This window comes from Metopolophium dirhodum, chromosome 3 (genome assembly GCF_019925205.1).
Source record: "Metopolophium dirhodum isolate CAU chromosome 3, ASM1992520v1, whole genome shotgun sequence".
In the NCBI taxonomy this organism is placed as follows: Eukaryota; Metazoa; Arthropoda; class Insecta; order Hemiptera; family Aphididae; genus Metopolophium; species Metopolophium dirhodum.
Genome location: NC_083562.1, coordinates 30,180,747 through 30,202,893, shown reverse-complemented (window position 1 = coordinate 30,202,893; position 22,147 = coordinate 30,180,747). Strand labels below are relative to the sequence as shown.

The 22,147-nt window shown below is 34.3% G+C and overlaps 4 protein-coding genes and 1 pseudogene across 9 annotated transcripts; 3 read left to right on the top strand and 2 right to left on the bottom strand.

Annotated features, from left to right (window-relative positions):
- Positions 1-3,968: 3,968 nt before the first annotated feature.
- LOC132941414 (histone H4) lies at positions 3,969-4,450 on the bottom strand. The gene has a single exon (XM_061009458.1). It carries the CDS (start codon positions 4,320-4,322, stop codon positions 4,011-4,013), a length of 312 nt encoding a protein of 103 aa, XP_060865441.1. The 5' UTR covers positions 4,323-4,450; the 3' UTR covers positions 3,969-4,010.
- Positions 4,451-4,628: 178 nt separating this feature from the next.
- On the top strand, positions 4,629-5,048 carry LOC132941410 (histone H3). The gene has a single exon (XM_061009453.1). It carries the CDS (start codon positions 4,629-4,631, stop codon positions 5,037-5,039), a length of 411 nt encoding a protein of 136 aa, XP_060865436.1. The 3' UTR covers positions 5,040-5,048.
- A 1,608-nt stretch (positions 5,049-6,656) lies between these two features.
- On the bottom strand, positions 6,657-7,069 carry LOC132941413 (histone H2A-like). Its single transcript, XM_061009457.1, has one exon. It carries the CDS (start codon positions 7,062-7,064, stop codon positions 6,687-6,689), a length of 378 nt encoding a protein of 125 aa, XP_060865440.1. The 5' UTR covers positions 7,065-7,069; the 3' UTR covers positions 6,657-6,686.
- A 4,174-nt stretch (positions 7,070-11,243) lies between these two features.
- Positions 11,244-11,686, top strand: LOC132941943 (histone H2B-like; annotated as a pseudogene).
- A 3,171-nt stretch (positions 11,687-14,857) lies between these two features.
- On the top strand, positions 14,858-20,703 carry LOC132941407 (farnesol dehydrogenase-like). Of its 6 annotated transcripts, none has more exons than XM_061009450.1 (8): positions 14,858-15,049; positions 15,133-15,218; positions 15,280-15,455; positions 16,929-17,097; positions 18,076-18,205; positions 19,740-19,869; positions 20,031-20,165; positions 20,262-20,703. In XM_061009450.1, the coding sequence occupies exons 3-8, from the start codon at positions 15,324-15,326 to the stop codon at positions 20,304-20,306; spliced, it is 741 nt and encodes a 246-aa protein (XP_060865433.1). In that variant the 5' UTR covers positions 14,858-15,049; positions 15,133-15,218; positions 15,280-15,323; the 3' UTR covers positions 20,307-20,703. The 6 variants fall into 6 exon arrangements, with proteins under 6 accessions (XP_060865433.1, XP_060865434.1, XP_060865430.1 ...); XM_061009451.1 differs by having other exon boundaries at positions 15,133-15,223; positions 15,289-15,455; XM_061009447.1 differs by having other exon boundaries at positions 14,859-15,049; positions 15,133-15,223.
- Positions 20,704-22,147: the final 1,444 nt, after the last annotated feature.

The following is a 22,147-nucleotide window of genomic DNA, read 5'->3' as shown; positions in this document are numbered from 1 at the left end:
AAGGTTCGTGGTGTGAACCGTGGGCGCTGGAGCCCTGTTGAAGCAGTGAGAACGGCTGTTTTGTGGTTGTAGGTTCGTGGTGTGAACCGTGGGCGCTGTTGCCCTGTTGAAGTGTTGAGAACGGCTGGCTGCAGAGTATAGTTGGCAGAGGACGTCTTAACAGGATAACTGTTGGCTGGATAATGATTATGATGATGATGATGATGATGAACTAAATTCTAAACGATCGTCAATGATTATTGCATCGCCACCCAGTACAACGAAACCACCCCAAGTCGTTATTTCCACACTTCCGACCGGGTTTTCGTAAACCGTATTTGAAGGTCTGCCGTATGACTGAAACCAGTCGAAAATTGACAAAAATATTTTGGATTGATTCTCCACGAGTTTCCCGAGGCCATAGAATTTGCAGATTTCCAATCGACCGATTTTCCGACGAACAGCGGCTGTTCGAATATGATGGTTTTAGGACTCTACTACGGCACGGCGTCACCGGCGTTTCTACCTGAAATTTTAACGAGGCAGACTTTATCAATAAATCTTGTCTTCATCGTACTTAACCGAAATCATGTTGAATAAATAATTATAATGGCACATTGTTAGAGGACTTCGGTCGAAACTCAATGCAGATTAGCAACAATTTATGTTCATTTGTATGCACTTTTTGTCAGACCTACCGATGGACCGGATAGCGTGATAAAACGTTTGAAAACTGATTTGAATACATTAATATATTTACTAGAGATCGATAACAACACATTTTCTCGTTCCTAAACTCCTATCGATTTTGTTTAAATATTTAATATTTTCCAAAATTTTAAATTCAAATAAAATAAATAAATCTTAAACTAAATCTTTAACTAATCTTAAAATGGCTGCATACGAATTGCGTCCCAAAATACGAAAATATAAATCGCTATATCCGAGTTGCGTCCGTGATTTTTCCACAACACATCCGAGTTGCGTCCGCGATTTTCTCGTTACATATACGAGTTGCGTCCTGATTAATAATATACAAATTTTCCTTCCCAATTTTACAGACTGAGGACTGTCATTTGTAGAAATGGTTTGGTTAAAAATTTTTATTATTTATTGTTCTAAAATGTAATGAGTAATTTATATAAATGGTGTAGTGGTTAAACATTTTAATTGTATATTATAAATTATGTATTGTTTTCAAGTGTAATGTTGATTTTTTATATATCATTTATGTATTGGTAAATTTTTGTTGGCCAATTTTTGAACAAAGTCAAGACGTGTTATTTTTTTGTTTTCAAACTCAGTCATAATTTTTTTAATAAACTCTTCTTTTTCTAAATCCTCTCTTCGTTTTTTTCCTAAATTTGAACTTCGTATTTTAATATAGATGTCAGTTTGAACATTTTTCAATACTTCAACAAACTGAAAAATGTTAGGATACGACGAGTAAAACATCCCATTTAATTTTGAGTGAAACGATTCACATGCGTTGGTGGTACGCATTAACGAGTTAGAGAAATCGGCCCATATTGCCGGTTGAAATTTACTTTCCAGCGAGATATAATTTTTTTCAAAATAATTAAAAAAAACTATCGACTCTTTCATCATTAGGTTTTATAGCCATTAGGTCTTCATAAAAACATTTATTAACGTCATCGGGTTTTAAAAATGAAAGACCAAAGAATAATTTCAAAAATTTTCCAATTTCAGATTTATTTTTAAAAACTGTAGTCAGACCAAGACTTTGAATTTTTCTCCAGATTGATTGTCCTAGGTGAAACCTACAGCCTTTGCGTATAACACCAGGAAAAACATCTGAAACTGCTGAGTGTATAGCTTGTTCGAAGTCTGCATAAATTATATTTGGTGCCAAATTTAAATTCAAATCGTTCATTTTTTCTAATAAACTATAAAACGCATCTTTATATGTTGAAATAGTCTTGCCTGTTAGTAGAAAAAATACCAAAGGAGTATAGGTAGTATTTTTAGCACCATGAATGATAAATAATTGATAGAAAAGTTTAGGGCAACTTTTAAATGTGCCATCTATGTATAAAGTTTTACACTCACTTAAAAATTTTAAATTTGTCGCCGTTGAAAATGCTACAATATTTTTTTCTGTGTTATTAATTAATAAAAAAATTTCGTCCTTGTTAGTCTTTATCTCACCCAAATTGGTTAGTGCCAAATGCAACTCTTCCAAATGTTTAGGCAATTTTGGAATTATGCTTGACCGAGCATAATGAATATTTTTCCTAATGCGGTTTACATCTGTGGTAGTCAATGTACTTACATCTCTATCACGCAACTCCCGATGTAGAATTTTGCATGGCTTTTCACATGGGTCATCGAGAGCTTTACGTTTCAATTTGTTACCGAGTTTTTGACGATTTAAAACGTTTTCGTCATCTTTGTCGTGTTCATGATTTAAAGCACTAAAAATTATTTCATCATTTTCGTTCATTTTAAAATAACACTTGCATAAACGTTTTGAACACGACCACCTCTGAACATTATTATTTAAAAATTTTTGGAAAGCGAATTTGTATCCATTAATGCAGTATAATAGTTTATTTTTTTCACTAAACATTTTCACTATTTCAAGATTTTCCATTGCAAAATTAAATAAATAAAAATAAAAATATATAAGACTATGATGATTTGATATGGAATGTCGATGTGTGACTGATGCTAACGTGAACAAAATTACGAGGTGGTATTTACAGATAAGATAGTCTAACCTAATCGAGATTATCTACGAGTTTATCACCAAACATTATTGTCAATTTCTGAAAAACCCGTGGACGCAATTCGTACATGTCGCGAGAAAACCGCGGACGCAATTCGAATGCACCGCTTAAAATGTGTGCTGATAGACCTCAAGACAAGTAGTCATATTAACAACTGCAAATAAGTGTTCAGGAGTCTCATCGCGTTATATCTGGATAGACGAAAAGTTAAAAAAAAAAATTTTAAATGAACGTGAATTGTTTACGGTTCACCTGCGCAACGTCATGGCCTGTACGTACACGCATTTGTTGTCTCCGTCTTACAAGTGATAAAGTACATGAAAAAATTCACGCAATGCCCTCAGTTAATATTTTAATTCGAAGTTTCGTTGTAATTAGTTAAAATAAAACCATGGATTATGATTAAGAATTTCCCAAATGAAATTTTATTTATAACTGCATCAATGATTTAACTTATAATGACATTTAATTACGTCGAGATATTATTATTATTCCCCGTCCCGGTATTTCTATAGAAACAAATTTTCTGAATTTTAGTTCCTACAACAATAATTTACATTTTCTACGTTTTTGGACACCCTTTTTGCAAGTATTCTCAATATCATTCTTTGAGGTTTTTCATTGGTGAGTTATTTTTAGAATGTTTTTACCAAATTGTTTGTTATCGACGGTAATACCCGCACAACGGCTATTAATAATATGAATATCTATCGTGTTTATAGCACCTATACTATTATACATGTCATCATGATTAATCTATCATATTATAGGAACCGATGTTTCTCGTAATATGACAATTATAATGTACATAATGAAATTCGAAAAAAAAAACATTCTAAAAAAAAATCATTAAACAAAAACCTCATAGCTTATTCATGGTAGGTTCACGAAACGAATGACGTAGTGAAATAGTAAATCACCACTGAAATTCACAAAAAAGCTTTTTTTGCAATATTGAATTCAAAGTCCCGCAATAATATCATAACAAGATTACGGTTATCAGCATAACGTTATTTCTATGTTTTGACTTACGGTAGTATTTCAATTATAATCATGAAAAAAAAAATATTATAGAATATAATCTGTTATATTCGGAACGTTATTCCGCGTGTTTTTTTTCTTAAACAAATTGGGAATTATCATTTACGCCAACGAATAACCAACTTGAACGGAATATTTCTTTACTCTAAGGTTTTATAAGCGAGATATATTATGGCATCATCATATGGTGGCCCTGAAAAGGGCCTTTTTAAGATGTTTTTAAACTTCAGCAGTAAGTATTTAACCTCCGAAACCGTACAGAGTACGACCTTGTCGTTTGAGAGCGTACACGACGTCCATGGCGGTGACGGTCTTCCTCTTGGCGTGCTCGGTGTACGTGACTGCGTCACGGATCACGTTTTCCAGGAATACCTTCAGAACTCCACGGGTCTCTTCGTAGATCAAACCGGAAATACGTTTAACACCGCCTCGGCGAGCCAACCGACGGATGGCGGGCTTGGTGATTCCCTGGATGTTATCACGGAGCACTTTACGATGACGTTTCGCGCCTCCTTTTCCCAGACCTTTTCCTCCTTTGCCTCGTCCTGTCATTTTGAATGTTGGAAATAGTGTTGGACAACTTGCTCGGATGTGAACTGAACGTTGACTGATACTTTTCTTCAGGTCGCAGTCCCTTTTAAACGTTTCTCACGACACCGAACCACCAATCGGAACCATGACCGGTTATCCCCCCACCCCCGCCGCTAAAATTCTAAACGTTAAACATCGTCCAATGAGGACGACGCATACCGTTCCCATTTACGTATATATACCGGTCGACAGTGTGTTCGAACCACATCAGTCGTCCGACATCCACGTTTTGCACACCAACCCAGAACAATCTAATCCAGCAGCGCAATGGCACGTACCAAGCAGACAGCTCGTAAATCTACCGGCGGAAAGGCGCCCAGGAAACAGTTGGCCACCAAAGCCGCACGTAAGAGCGCACCCGCCACCGGAGGAGTGAAAAAACCACATCGTTACCGTCCGGGAACCGTTGCCCTCCGTGAAATCCGTCGTTATCAGAAGAGCACAGAACTTTTGATCCGCAAATTGCCGTTCCAACGTCTAGTGCGCGAGATCGCCCAGGACTTCAAGACCGACCTGCGTTTCCAGAGCTCCGCGGTCATGGCGTTGCAAGAAGCTAGCGAGGCATACTTGGTAGGTCTGTTCGAAGACACCAATCTTTGCGCGATCCACGCCAAGCGTGTCACCATCATGCCAAAGGACATCCAGTTGGCCCGTCGTATCCGCGGTGAACGTGCTTAACTTGATCATTATTAGTTATTATATCTTAAAAAGGCCCTTTTCAGGGCCACCAAAATGAACGCATATTCTGAATATAAAATGAATAATAATTGTTAATGATATGCCAGAAGTCGAATTTTGAAGTAAATGATATTGTGTACGATTTATCAATTTTCAAAAAAAAAACTGGCAAGTGCTGTATGGCTCAGATGGATGATGTCACTCATCGTCTGTTAATTTGTAGATACTTTTGTCCCGCTTTCTGGGGAAGTTTGATAAATAGGTACGCCATTTACCATATAAACATTGACATTGTTATGAATACATTTTTATTACTGATAATCGATCAATAAGCAATAATTATCCAGGATTCTCGGTGTTTATATGGCCTCAATTACGTAAAATACCGATCGTACCTAATTAAATATTCCGAAAGACCCATGTTGACATTGTATACGGGTGTAATATGGTTAGGTATAGCTTACTCAGTAGCTCATGTGTTAATATTAATATTTTCATTATTACGCATCGACTAACGACAACACATAATAATGAAATTGCCCCGTGTCCATACGATGGGTTGTTTTTAGAATGTTTTTAACAAATTTCTTGTTATCGACGGTAATACCAGCATCACGGTATTTACAATACAGTGAAGTACTAATTACGATACTTTATCGCGTCGACGAATTTCCCGAATAAATGCAAAATCCGTCGGTCGCAATTCCGGTTAGATATTATAATGCCGCTAACCGGTCGACCGTCGGATGATAGCATCTGAAAGCAACAACGGCTACTTGTACTACTGAAAAAGATTCGAATGGACGTTTATTTTAATTTTGGTGATGATATGACCGAATGTCAATTTTCCGACATTGTATACGGGTGTAATATGATTTGGTATAGCTTACTCAGTCAGTCGCTCATGTGTTAATATTAATATTTTCATTATTACGCATCGACTAACGACAACACATAATAGTGAAATTGCCCCGTGTCCATACGATGGGTTATTTTTAGAATGTTTTTACCAAACGTCTTGTCATCGACGGCAATACCCGTACAACGGCGTATTTATAGTATACCATTATATATTAATTTCATATTATTCAATCATAGGAACCGATAATTCAGTATGTTTCACCCACGCGAAGTTGACATTTACAATATTAGCAGAACTTTTCAAAAAGCCTTCCAAAAATGTTCAAATAGACTTGTTGGAATTCGCTGTAGCCTCCCTCCAAATTAAGTTATTCAATTTTAAATTGTTGTACTGCTGACTACGTCTAGCACTACACTTTCCAGAACTTTCCGATCTACGTTAAAATTCTAAAATGTAATTGCAATCCGTGAATGCAATTTGCATTCGTGGGCATATAATACATTTACTTATACTTATAGGCACCCATAATGACCTTTTCAAAATATGTAACTTTTAGGGCAAAAATGAATTTTACCTACTGTACAAAAGTTTATAAGTAAAATAAATTATTTTTTTGTCTCAATGATGTAATCAAATTTAATACACTTACAAATGTTTACCATCTACTAAGCAGCAACAGCTACTAGTACCTATTGGAAAAAGTTCGAATGCACGTTTGTTTTAAAATTTTGGTGGCCCTGAAAAGGGCCGTTTTAAACTGTGTTTGGTGGTAAAGATAGCAAAAGTTAAGCCTTCTTTTCGGTCTTCTTGGGCAAGAGCACGGCTTGGATGTTGGGCAACACACCGCCTTGAGCGATGGTTACTCCGGACAACAATTTGTTCAACTCCTCGTCGTTCCTGATGGCCAATTGCAAATGTCTGGGGATGATACGAGACTTCTTGTTGTCACGGGCGGCGTTACCGGCCAACTCCAAAACTTCAGCTGCCAAGTACTCCATGACGGCGGCCAGGTATACCGGTGCTCCGGCTCCGACGCGTTCGGCGTAGTTTCCTTTTCTCAACAGACGATGGATACGACCGACCGGGAACTGGAGTCCGGCGCGGGACGACCTGGTCTTGGATTTGCCTCCCTTTGATTTTCCTGCTTTGCCGCGTCCGCTCATGATTGTAATAGTACTTGGTATGGTTCAAATTCGATACTAAATGTAACTGATGAATAATTTTCCTGAAATTTTCGTTTATATAGTAAAAATGTAGATAACAATTCTGTGATTGGACAGCGATAACGACACTACGATACTACGTCACACCGTTTGGTTGACTTTCATTACCAAACGATGTGGTTTTCATTCGACATAATCGTGAAACGTACTCGTGGAAAAACTTATATTTTTAGTTGTTATGGTCTAATAGACGATCCTGTTTATATCGTCATCATTATGGATTTTACACCAATCAACGAACGACATGTCGCTTGGATTTGGTAATATATACCCACGGTTGCATTCTGTCCACAACAGGAATTTTTGAACTAGGCGGAATGAGGTTTCTTCGGGACAGTTTAGTTGGATTTGCCAAGGAATTGATGTGGTTTTTGCAGATACTTTGTCAAGGCCTTGTATTGAATACAAGTATTGCGAAAAACTTGTATTCAATATAAGGCCTTGACAAAGTATCTGCAAAAACCACATCAATTCCTTGGCAAATCCAACTAAACTGTCCCGAAGAAACCTCATTCCGCCTAGTTCAAAAATTCCTGACCGAAAACAAGATTGACTACCACACCTTCGCTCTTCCCCAAGAAAAGTCTCTTAAAATAGCAATTAAAGGCATCCCTATCGACGTAACCGAAGACGAGCCTCTAAAGAACTTTTTGATATCGGATTTGAACCTAATTTTATACGTGCTTTCCAAAAAGGCGACAAAAGAATCCCAATACATATGGTATCCTTAAAACGCTCACCAAATGTTAAAGACATTTTCACTATTAGCAACCTATTTTACGTTAAAGTCATAGTAGAACCGTACAGATCATCCGGCCCAGCACAGTGCTTTTCGTGCCAGCGATTCGGACACTCTTCTCTACAATGCGGCCACACACCTCGCTGTGTTAAATGTGGCAACAATCACGCTAGTAGCGCATGCACTAAAGATAAAGATACAAAAGCCACCTGCTGCAACTGCAATGGAGACCACACGGCCAACTACCGAGGCTGTCCTTCATATACAGAGATCGTCAAACAAAAATCCACTCAAATACAAAACTCGTTTAAGAAGAATAAACCCACTGAAATCCTATCAAAAACCTACGACCTGAACACCAGCCAACAACCTGCGTCTCACAAAACATACTCAGCTGTCACCAAAAATACAACAGGAAGTCACAATCCAGATAACATTAGAAACACACTAAACCCAACTACAGCAAAAGAACCTACGATATCCGCTACCCAAATACTAAAGATCATTAAACAACTCCTTTCTACCATCCAAGACTGTGTAGACAACTTTGCCAAGGAAACCATCCTATCTACAATAATGTCAATAATAGACTCAGTTTCCCTAAACCAAGATGGATGAACTGAGAATACTACAATGGAACTGCAATGGTATAACAAACAAAACTTACGAACTTGCAGAATTCACTCGGAAAAACAAAATTGACATCATACTACTCGGGGAAACCCGCCTAAACAAAACAGCCCCTCTCAAATTACCAAACTACTACACATATCGAACAGACCGTCCACCCAAACCTGAGTGCCCCTCATCTGGTGGCACAGCAATACTAGTAAAAAATAACATAATTCATGAAGAAATCATCATTAAAACAAAACTAGACTCCACCACTATCGCCATGGCAATAGGCGCAAAAACCGTACGTGTATCGGCAGTATATAAAAGTCCAGGAGATAAGATTGAAATCAAAGACATCGATGCCCTAACCAATGGTACCGAATCCTTTATTATAGCAGGCGACTTAAACGCAAAACACCCATCATGGCACAGCAGACGAACAAACCAGACGGGGAAAATTCTACTGGACCATATGGAAAGGAACGGTCAATACACCATTTGCGCTCCAGATTCACCAACCCATTTTCCATTTATACCACACCACAACCCTGATGTACTGGATATTACACTAACAAACCTGCAACAAGATATGACAATATCAAATTTCAACGATCTCTCTTCAGATCACAACCCAATCCTAATTACTATCAACAAATCACCTAAAACAAACACACCTCCTCTAGCAAATCGTAGAATAAACTGGAAGAAGTTTAAGGCTGAAATGACAATGCACCCACTCAAACACCAAGCCATCACTAATCCAAAGGAGATTGAAGACAATATCGAGAAACTAACAAAATCCATACAAAAAGCTCTTTCAAACAATTCCTCCTTATTAAATCAACCAAACAGGACACCCATCTCACCGGAAATATTATTAGAAATAGAAACTAAACGCATCCTAAGGAAACGGTGGCAACAAACCCATGACCCAACATACAAGAAAATGTACAACGCACAAATCAACTATGTTAAAAAACTATTACAGACCCACAGGCAAGAAGAATGGGATACCTTTACTCAGACTTTAAATTTCGAAGACAAATCAATTTATAAGCTAAACCGCAGGTTACTACGGAAAAAACCGGCATGCGCTCCACTGAAAACAACAAGTGGAATACGTATCTTTGACGAAAAACTGAAAGCTGAACTTTTTGCGGACACGATGAGTACTCAATTTTCAAATAATCCAGGTCCTCCAAACAAAGAAGTGGAACACTCCATCCAAATAATCAACGACGACCAAACACCAAACAACGACTATATCACTCCAAATGAAGTCCTAGATATCATCAAGAAATTACCAAAAGCCAAAGCTCCAGGCATGGATCAAATAACCAATACCACACTTAAAAACTTGCCCAGCTCATCAATTATAACTCTTGCCAGAATATACACTGCATGTCTAAGATACTCATACTTTCCGAAATACTGGAAAACCGCAGCTGTAATTATGATTCCTAAACCAGGAAAACTCCACTCGGCTCCAGAAAACTATCGTCCAATATCGTTACTCAATACAATGTCAAAAATTCTCGAAAAATTAATCTTGTTCCGACTGAAAAAATATATTGAACCTCGTCCAGAACAACATGCCTTCAGAACAGGACACTCCACCACACTACAACTAACAAAACTAATTGACGACCTATCTGTCAGCCAAGGCCGAAAACAGCGTACTGCAGCACTATTCTTAGATATGGAAAAAGCATTCGACAGGGTATGGCACAACGGTCTTATACACAAACTCCTCGGTACGAGAACACCCATTAACTTGGTAAAACTCATCAAATCATTCCTGACCAATAGACAATTCTTTATCAAGATATCCCACCACCAGTCAACAACAAGGCAAATCGAAGCAGGCGTTCCGCAGGGTTCATGCTTATCCCCACTATTGTATACCGTGTTCATCAACGACCTACCTTCCGAACCACAGGTATCAACATCTCTGTTTGCGGATGACACTATGTTTCACACTAGCAACAAAAACGCTACCTACGCTATACTAAGACTACAACGGCAAATAAACATAACAACGAGATGGCTCACTCAGTGGAGATTACGACTAAATGTTTCCAAAACAGTTGCAATTCTCTTTGGAACGAAAGCAACAACTAAATTAAAGAAAATTACGATCCACAACACGGAAATCAACTGGTCAAGAGATGCAAAATATTTAGGAGTAACATTAAACAAGTCCCTAAGTCTCCACAATCATGTTGAGGACATAATTAACAAGGCCAAACGATCAAGAGCGGCACTCTATCCGCTGCTAAATAGCAAAAGCCATATCCCAATTAATGCAAGACTATCTCTATTTAAAATATATATAAGGCCCATCCTCCTCTACGCCGCACCTGCATGGGGGCCTAAAATTAGTAGGTCAAACTGGAAGAAGATCGAAGCCGTGCAAAACGTAGGACTAAGATCAATAACAGCCATTCCACCATACCAGTCAAACAAATCCTTACTCGCAATAACTAAAATCCCGTCAATAGAGGAAGATGCCAGGAAAGCCACTACGATAATGTTTAATAAAAACACAAGATCCCTCTACCCACACATTCAAAAATTAGGAGTACCAGACCCAGAAGACCCTATATGTAAATCAAGACCTTTCTACTTCAAAAAATAACACCTAAATAAACAAGCCAAAACTCCGAGAATTACATCATACAGGAAGACAAAGACATAAGTCTGGTACTTCCCATTAGGCCACAGGCCGTCACCCATAGCAATAGCAATGTCCACAACATTTCATTCGTCAGCAAGTCTATATAAAACTATTCGAAATGGCTCCGGGAGGAAAATCGGCTGGTAAAGCAATGAAGAAGTCGTCCGGCAAGGCACAAAAGAACATCGCCAAGTCCGACAAGAAGCGCAAGCCCAAGAGGAAAGAATCGTACGCAATCTACATCTACAAAGTGTTGAAACAAGTGCATCCCGACACCGGAGTCTCGTCCAAAGCCATGAGCATCATGAACAGCTTCGTCAACGGACCTGTTCGAGCGCATCGCCGCCGAATCCAGTCGGCTGGCCCACTACAACAAACGTTCGACCATAACCAGCCGGGAAATCCAAACTGCCGTCCGACTCTTGTTGCCCGGGGAATTGGCCAAGCACGCCGTCAGTGAAGGAACCAAAGCTGTGACCAAGTACACCAGCTCCAAATAATTCTCTCGTTTTGTGAAATATCATTACTAAAACGGCCCTTTTCAGGGCCACCAATCGCTATAAAATTTCTGTTTTTTTGTTTTTAACAACCATTGTTTTGAACTGGGGGAACTATCGCATGTAGGTATGACATTTACAGTGTACAGAGCGGGGAGCACTGGGTGATTATCAAAACAACGAGAAAAATGCTGTTCGATTACGTAAGAAAAATAATACTAAAATATCGGTTCCTATAATAGAATAATATGATATAATATTAATATAATAGTATATTATTATAAATACGATGGATATTGATAGCCGTTTTGCGGGTATTACCGTCAAAAACAATCTAAAAATAACCAATCATATGGGCCCGGTAAATTTCATTATTATGTGTTAACTGTCGGTCGATCCGTGGTAATGAAAAAATTAATGTTAATATATTTGAGCGACTGTGAGTAATAGCTATACCTAATATAACCATATACCCGTCTGTAATGTCAACATGGGTCTTTCGAGTTTTTAATTAGGTACAATCGGTATCTTACGTAATTGAAGCCATATAAACACTGAGAATCCTGGATAATTATTGTTTATTTATCGATTATCAGTAATAAAAATATATCTATAACAATGTCAATGTTAACTTGGTGAATGACGTACCTATTCAACAAACTTCCCCAGAACGCTGGACAAAAGTATCTATAAATAAACAGACGATACGTGGTCTCATGGATATTGTTACACTGTTGAATTGTATTATTCGATCCCCGAAAGTTATCCAAATTATATAGTCTATTCAAATCACAAAAATGACCATCCACCAATTTCTAGTTCAAGTGCCACGGTTGTACTAAAAGTACGAAAACGATATTGTAATATTTTTAACATTAAAAAAATAGTTTTTTTATTATAACATTATTACAATATCCCAGGTGGGGCAAGACATCATTTTATTTTATTTATTTAACGCAACATGAATTTTTGATATCGGTTCAGTAGTTGCAGAGATGATCCCGAGCATACAAACACTTTTACCTCTTTATAATATTAGTATAAGATATTATATAGTTATAGATCAATTTACTTGATTGTTTTTAACTAAAATATTAATTTTAATATGAATAACAATTTATAAAATAATCACACTTATTAATTGTATAATGCTGGTTTAGGTTCTTATTTAAAATTAGTAATTATAATTTATATATTGTATGTATTCAATTTACAAAAATAGAGTTATCCCATATAGAGTTAGGCTAGGTTACATGATTTTAAGTACCTATAAATTATAGTAAATTATCTGGTTACATTAAAAATATTATGCTGGCCTATTATAGTATACATTAGTACAACCCACTAATTAGTTACATTAAATTATATATCAGTAGACATATTAACTATTTTATCTATACATGTTTTTAAATATTTAGTTACGTAACATTTAAATGTTACCGTTGGAAAATGTTCTGTCAATTGATATTCTGATTAATTCTTCGACTGATACTATAATATAACTTCTAGTTCGCTTAATATTTTATTTAAAACCACATATAGTTTTAATATATGTTATGGATATTGTGCTATAAAAGAACACTTATTCAGTACCTATTCTATATACCGGGTGATTATTTTATAATTGAACAGTGAACACTCATTAATTCAAAAAGTTTAAATGTTTTTGTAAAAAATTTGTTTGCTCAGGTTACTAGTTGTTAAAAAACTTAATATTTTATTTTTTATAATTTTTATCATCAACATTTTCTTAAGTTTTTACTTTTTGAAATTATAACATACAGTTTTAATTGCATATTCAATACCTAAAAATCGAATTTAGGAAGAGTGGTTTATGAGTATTAAGTATTAAATACTTAAATGAGTTTAAATGAGTGGAGTGGAGAGGAATATTAGTTCTAGGCTGAAGCCCCCCCACTCACCCCAAATTGAACGTATTATTATTACTTTTTCAAAAATATTTATCAAGTTTCAACTGTCAAATACAGTAAGCAAGACGTACATTTCATATATGTCATACCAGAATGAATTCATTTTTGAAAAAACATTGTATTTGCATGCTAATTTTCATAAAACTATCTATAATTGTTCGATAAAAGTATGAACTACTTGTATGAAAGACCTCGTATTAAATTGTCTAGCCTTAGGTATACACATTTAATATTCTATAAGTTTTGAACTACAAATTAATTGTGGTCTTGACAAAATTTGAATTTTAAATGCTCATAAAAAATAACCATGATGCCTATGTAACGTTAATATTTTAGCTATAATAAAAAACTTACGTATTACATTTTAAAGCTTTTTGACCGGATAAATAATTTTTTATTGACATTTATAGAAAAAAAAAAAATTTTAATTAATCAAATACAATCCAAGTGAGGACGGTATAACCAAGCTGGTTACCAAACAATTTTAATAAATTTTCATTTATTTTTTCTCCAATTATTTTAAAAAGCACTGAGCATTTTCAATTTCGACCTCCTAAAAGTACCAACTAGATCCAATTTGCTTCCAAAAACATACATCGGGCATCGATGTGGCATTTGATTATATTATCACTTTGGTTTTTTTATTTTGGTTTCTTTTTCCGGGATTCCTCCACTCCATGACCAGTAAATATGGGAACCCCGGTTATAGACAGCGAACTGGTCATGCTCTTAAGAGGATGTCAGCGCAATATTTCTTTTCTCTCCCAGACCCACGGTCAACATAGATAAAACGCTCTCACCTAAAATCGTTTTTAAAATGAGTTTTTGAGTAATCTTAGGGTGTAAAATCACCTATTACAAAAATCATAGAGGATAGTATTTTTGAGGGTAAATTTAAATTATGTTTAAATTGCTTTAAGACAATATTTAGACAAATCGATATGTCATACACTTAAAAATATTACTCTCTGTCGATTTTGTAATGGGTGATTTTCCTCCAAGATTACTCAAAAGCATAATAAAAATGATTCTGCGTAAATGCGTTTTGTCTGTGTTGCGCATTGGCCAGAGCGAGAAAACAAACAGTGTGCTGACATTCTCTTAACATGCACGGAGTTTAGCTAGTAATTCTGAATTCTTATCGAATATAATATAGTATAAAACAAAATAATATTGGTAGCAATGGTAGGCATTCCGCATACGGTATGTCTCCTACCACGAGTCACGACTCATAGCGGATTTATAAATTCATTAGTTGTAACTGCACGCTATCATGCTATAGGAAAGTAGGAACGGCACGGACGTATGGTGCATACCTACCTTCCTACCAAGTGCCGCCTACGGTCTACCTATATTTTATACGGACCACGAACGTTGACCTACAAAAATTATCTTTAGTAACATATAAGTACTATATTTTAGAAGTGGTAACAAGAATTTCAGCGATTGGATAACTGTTCTTACACGTAGGAAGTTTAATCATAATTTGTGAACCGCAGTGTGCATTATAATAATATTAATACGTTAACTAATTATTACGTTTGTTTAGAAACCTACCTATATACCTAGTTGGTACTTACCTACATTTGGCTATATACACATAATATCCTATATCGATGAGTCGAAGCCTGTAAGGTCAGGTAAGATACATTAAATTATACATAGGTAATAAGAGTACATAGCGGTATTGGCATAGGTGTTTCAGTATTTGTGCTATAAACGTTTTCCGTTTTCGCCAATATGGAAAGGTGGAGCGATAGAGTAGCCATCGTGACCGGCGTAAGTAGCGGCATAGGAAGAGCCATTGCTGTAGCTCTGCTAAAAAACGGCATGGTCGTCGTCGGTATTGCCAGACGAGAAGATCTCTTGAAGGTAAGTACCTACCCAAACAGGACGTTACACCCACATGTGTTGTCTCCGTGATCCGTCGTCCGTCTTACAAACGGACAACATGCCTATCGAATATTTGAGTCGAGCAGTTCTAATTTTCTGTTTTTAGCTTTAATATTAGAGCAAATATAAATCATCAAAGTTAAGAACATTATCATACATTTGGTTTTAAATTTGTAATACTATTAAAATTATATAGGGAGTTGTAAGTGCCTAATATGTAAAATTGATATTTATAATCCTCATAACTCACTTAAAAATTAAAATTCTGTAAAACACCGACGAGAGAACACAGATAATGTCATTAATTGCTTTAAAGTTTGATAATAAGTCACTATATTATTTAAGTTAACAACATAAAATTGAACTGTTGAACTTATATTTGGTAGACGGTATGATATACGCATTATAAGGACGGAGACAACACATGCTGGTGTGACGCGATAAAAAGTGATGAACCACTAGTGCACTACTAAATGATAAAATAATATTAAATTTTTAGTTTGTACTTTTACTATCGATTATTGAAAAATACTCGATAATCGATAGTACCTATAGGCTAAAGGTACCAACTACTTCAAACTTTCAAATCATTTAATTGGCATATTCGTTGACTAAAATATACTAAAATATAGTAGATAATATCCAAGGTTTATACTTTATAGATTATAATATAATCTATATAAACCTTGGATAATATAATTGAGTACAATATATGTATACTCAATGATAATAAGTAGGTCAGTGGCGTATATTGGGGCATAAATTGATTCCTATATATGCCATTGATGTAGGTGATAACTTATAACTATCGATTACGCATGAAGTTCAATAGTTTTTATTTGAATAAATAATCGATATTTTTATACAAATTAAAGATAATATTGATAATAAATAATAATAATGGGGGACGAGGTGGCCGAGCGGTCTAACGCGACGGATTCGGCACAGCCGGTCCGAGTTCGATCCTCGACCACTGGGCGGCAAAAATGACAATGTTGAGACAATATTGTACTCTCGTACTACCTATAAAATATTAATATTCATCTAACGTGAAAATTATATTATATTGATAATATTGTTTATGTTTATTTATGTTTCACATGGAGTAAGGGTTATAACTTTTAAGGTATTTGAGGAGGCTAAGTCTAAATGTATAATGTTATAATATTATTAGGTAAATAAATTAATAGGTATTACCTATGCAGGGTTGGGCATATTACAGTTACATGTAATCGAGACTATCGTACAATCGATACTATTACTATATTACTATCTACAACGTATCTAGTAAACTTGTTAACTGGTCAAATAGTTTTAGAGTAACTTGTAACTTTTAACTATTTACAATGAATTGAGTAATTTTCCAAAACCCTGTACATATGTGGTATTGTGATTTGTAATGAGTACCCCAACATTATTTATTTTTTATTTATCACACGGCGTTTTTCGTAGAAACTAAGCGAAGAAGTCAATAGTTATCGAGGGAAGTTCTATTACAAATCATTTGATATCAGAAATGAGAAACACATAACCGAATGCATTCAGTGGACCGTAACCACCTGTGGAAGTATTGACGTGTTGATTAACAATGTTGGAGTCTATGATGAAACTAAACTAGTTGGTAATATTTAAAAGTATATTAAATTACCATTTACCATTAATACCTATTGAACAACAGAATATAAATTTAGTAAACATTGTATTTATAGCATATACGTGAAGATGCATACTATAAAAAAAGCATTAGGTGGTGTATAACTTTTAGCGCAAATTCGCGATGAGCTTTGGTAGTCTAAGTTAGTCTTAGATGTATAGTATGGCATAACAGTATTAAGTGACATTCATATTAACAAATAATAAAAATAAACGTAATTACTGAAATATGTTAATATCATTATCTCAATATTTGGTATCCAAGTAGGAGGTGTTTAACTACAGCAACTAGCTATACAATTATTGCAGTGATGCAAAACTAAATCTAATTTGGACTTAGAAGAGACGGGGGAAAAAAGTGCCTACCCGGTTAAACAAACATTTAAAAACTTCCTCTCATCTATAGAACGAAAATAATTAATTTATTATCAGTTATAAAAACAAGGAAGTCGGTTTGCTGTAAAAAAAGATTTCGAGTGAACCTATCAATAAGTAGGTCCTTAGACCATAATATGGCATATACTATATTAGGTAATATAGTGTAATATGATCTAAGAATAGATCAGTGTGTTAAATTGGAAAATGATAAACAATGCATTATGCATACGATTCTAAGCGAAGACACGTCGTCTCTCTGGTCACGCACATGGAAATACATTATGTCCCCAATCCCCATGCACAGTCTGGTTAGGTTTTCCAAAAACATTCTTCTTGAGCATATAATAGTACCTAAGTAGGAACCAACTGGTAACAATTTAAGATGTTCACGTAGATGTAATGTATAAATATAATATACATAATCATTGACTGTATAAATACAACTAATGGGCACTAATCTCGAGAATAGTCATTTAAGTCGCCATTAGTGCAGCTACCTGATAATGGGCATCATAATAAGTCCTAAAATAATTTGAATGCCAGATGAATATCGATCAAATGATTTCAGATGAATCTATGGACCACGGGAAAATGATTATGGAGACAAACTATTTGGCCGGATGTTTTTTCACTAAAGAAGTGATAAACGAGATGAAGTTGAAGGGTATTGACGATGGACACATTATCAATATAAATAGGTAAGTGGTTTGAGTTTATAACTTATAAGTTAAACCATAGGTTGTAGGTACATCTATACTTTACATTTTGAGGGTGCTAAAATTATACATCGCTTAAGATTCAAATAACTTTATTCCTTTATTCACAATATTCAATAAAAGGTTCAATAATAATAACTACTTAAATAAAAGATTTATAATAAGGAACTATCTATATTAAAGCGATTCTCCTATATTCAGTTTTTAATTGATTTGTTAAATCATTTTCAATATTTAACAGTATGATAAATTGGACTATCGTTCTTGTGTCATGCTCACATGACACTATAATATAATAGTCACGTGTCCTGTGACTATATTTCTGTATACACAGAGGCGTATTTACGATTTTGGCGACCTAGGTACACACATTTTGGCGCCCCTTTTTTTCTCATTTTCCTATTACTCATTATCACAAAAAACTTTTAAGTCCCCTCTAATTTACAATTTACTTTTTCTCTCCGTTAAAAATTCAGGGCTTGAAACCGTTATAAAACCGAACCCAGAAACAAAATCGAAACCGAAACCGAAAAAAATTGGAAAGTGCTAATATAATTAAAACCGAAACCGAAATAATAATTTAAAAAGCGGTATTTTTTTTGAAAATCTTGTATCTTGACATTTTAGAAAGTTTACTTTACACAACAGACGATTCGAATGCTCGATCCGGCGATTCAAAAAAATTAATTAACTAAGAATGAACGTAAATAGTCCAGGCCTTGAAAACGATTTTAGAAACCGGTATAAACCCCGTTTAAAAACTGAAACCGAAAACGAAATTGGAAACCGGTATTAAATCCAAATCCGAAATTTCTTATTACCGGTGTTGAAAAATTTAAACCAAAATCGAAAAAAAATAGAAACCTGTGTACAATACCGAAATTGAAACTTTTTCAATCGGTTTCATGCTTTGTAAAAGTGATAACCTAAAATGTATATTTTCCCCTTATTGCATATATGCTTCCACTAATTTAGAGAACAATAAATTAATAAAATAGATATAAATAGAAAAAAAAAAGTGGAAACTGAAAATGACCGTAAACAGCTCAAAATAAGTCAAAATATTTGGAAAATATTATGGTGAATAGAAAATTCTAATATAAACATTCATTCAAAATTGCATGTAGGTACCTACGGTCATTTGTTTTAGAGTTGCACCAAAAACCAAAATCGATTTTCTCGAAAACAAATTTTGCGTAAAAATTCCCGTTTTTCACGTCGCGTTTGAAAACTACTGAGAAATTGACCCCTTTTGACCCCCCTAAGTACCAACTAGAACTGTTGAAGAAAATCCAAGTACTTTTAATGTCCTAAAAGGTGATGACAGACACAAAAAAAATTTTAAAAAAACACACATCATTGTAAAATCAATACATTCATCGCTTCGCTCAGAATCTAAAAATATAATAGAGATTGGTTTACATACTAAACATAGTAATATTATATTAAATAAAATTTAAAAATACATATTTAATTTTTTACAAAAATAAAGAATTAAAATTATTTTGTGATTTAGCGTGGCAGGCCATTATAGGGCTGAACCAATAAAAGCACTTATTCATAATGCCAGCAAACACTGTATAACATTAACAACGGACAGTATTAGAAGGATGTTGGTTAACGAGGGGAGTAAAATTAAAATAACGGTATGCAAACCAAGTTACTATCATATATTTTAATTATTGGTAATTGAGATAATGTGCTAATTATACTAATAATGTATTGACCGTAACATTTTAAACTCGCCATTTACTAGTAAACAAATAGTGTGCCGTTAGCTAACGACTTACTTTATGGTTTATTTCAGAGTTTAAGTCCCGGAGTGACAATTAAAGAGTCAACAGAACAACAATTGAAATCAATCCCTGATATGACATATCTAGAAACCGAAGATATTGCTAATGCCACACTTTACATTTTAGGAACACCACAAAATGTTCAAGTAGGCACTTGAATATACATTTTAGTGAACAAAATCACATTTTTTAAAAAACTATTATATTAATTAATTGAAATTGATTTTTGTTTCCCCATTTAGGTATGTGAATTGACAATCAGATCTGTTGGAGAAACCATGTATTAATATTTGAATACAACCAACAATATTATTGAATTGAAATAAAATACAAAAAAACTTTAGTTAACTACCAAATTGTTATAATATCTTCAACTTAATTTTATTTTTATTATTTTAAAGGATTTTTCAAAGATGGTACCTATATTGAGTTACCTTAATTTTTAATTAGAATTTAAAATACTGGCTTATTGAGTTTTCCTATTGGATTAAACCTTTTTATATTTGTATACAAAATTTGTTACTAACAATTGCTATTTTATTTATATAATCAAAAATGTTGTTCATTTTACCACAATTACATTCGAACTAGTTCAATACTTTGGCACCATGTAGTGTGTACAAAACTAACACAAATCCATAATATAAATGCACAGGTTGTATATTATAAATACTTGTACCTATATGAACCGAGTCTTTTTTTTTTCGAGTTAAATCGGGGGTCGGAGGCGGAACCGCATTAGCGTAACCTCCGACCCCTACATGATGTAAGTATAAATGTACATGTATTTAGAAATGATACAGATGTTTATTATCAGCGGTTTATACTAATTTAGATTTGACCAATCTTACGATATTTTTATTCTTGGATATCACAGCTGAAAAAAAAAATTCAAAATCGCCTCGATCATTCCCTAGGTAGTAAACTTGTTGATCAATCATAATCCGTTTTTAAAATTAAAATCTGTCAAACCAAATTCTTCCAGTTTTGTCTAGCTTATTGGTCTAAAGCACTCTTTTTCCATCGACTGCAGCCCCCTTAATACCTAATAAGTAATTAAAATATGTGCCAACATCCAACTTACTGATTTATTTTAGAGTTTAAGTCCCGGGTTGACTATTAAAGAGTCAACAGAACACCAACAAATGTTAAAGTAAATATATTTACCATTTTAGTCAACAAAATCTTATTTTTATAAACTATTTTAATCAATCGAAATCAATTTTTGTTTCTCATTTAGGTATGTTATGCGATATAACAATCAGATCACTTTTATTATTTTTATTTATCCTCGGTAACAATGGCTATTAGCATCACATCTGATGGAAAAACCATGTATTAATATTAAAAACAAACATTTGTTGGATTGCAATAAAAAAAATCTTGATTACCATATTATTGTTTAGACTTCCTCAATTTAATTTTGTTTTTATTATTTTTTAGGATGGTATTGATATCAGTTTCACACAGTAAGTAGTTATTTTCTCATTTTAATTTTCAATTAGATTTTGAAATTCTGGCTATCTATTAACGTTTTTATTTATGAAAACCTTAAAACCAAAATTAACCTAATTCTATTTTTATTAGAGATAGGTAATAGGTATAAACTTAAGTTATTCAGATTCTGGTGTTCGTTTTGAGTTCAAAAGTTGAAAAAACCAAAACAATCCGCACCCAAACATTAAGTTTGAAATTCAATAATAAATCCAAAATAGTTCAGTCAATAAAATAGTATATGAACCACAAAAAAAAAATTAGAATATGTCATACGTTTTGAATACAATATTTGGGTTTGACATAAAACCAAAAAGTTTGATCTATAATTTAATTTAGGTTCATATTAAACAAAATATTTGGTACGGGTCAAGTTTGATGTTGAACATACTGTTCAGTTCGAGTTTGATATCAAACTGAATTATGTGGTTCATGTTTTGTTTGACATACTATTAAACGGTTCGGTTTGATACTATATGTTTGAGTTCGGCCCACCTCTAATTTTATACAAAATAATTACTGATAATTGCTTTTTCATTGATACCAACAATCAAAAATTTGTTTCATTGTAACACAGCTATTCACAAGTACAAGGAAATAAGTTCAATAGTTAGGTTTTATGAGCAAAACTAAC

Excerpts from the sequence above, each read along its gene's own strand:
- LOC132941407 (XM_061009450.1), top strand. The coding sequence starts at position 15,324 with ATGGAAAGGTGGAGCGATAGAGTAGCCATCGTGACCGGCGTAAGTAGC. Across the intron at positions 18,206-19,739 it reads CACATTATCAATATAAATAG|CGTGGCAGGCCATTATAGGG; the intron begins GTAAGTGGTTTG and ends TTTGTGATTTAG. Across the intron at positions 19,870-20,030 it reads GGAGTAAAATTAAAATAACG|AGTTTAAGTCCCGGAGTGAC; the intron begins GTATGCAAACCA and ends GGTTTATTTCAG.
- LOC132941414 (XM_061009458.1), bottom strand. The coding sequence starts at position 4,322 with ATGACAGGACGAGGCAAAGGAGGAAAAGGTCTGGGAAAAGGAGGCGCG.
- LOC132941410 (XM_061009453.1), top strand. The coding sequence starts at position 4,629 with ATGGCACGTACCAAGCAGACAGCTCGTAAATCTACCGGCGGAAAGGCG.
- LOC132941413 (XM_061009457.1), bottom strand. The coding sequence starts at position 7,064 with ATGAGCGGACGCGGCAAAGCAGGAAAATCAAAGGGAGGCAAATCCAAG.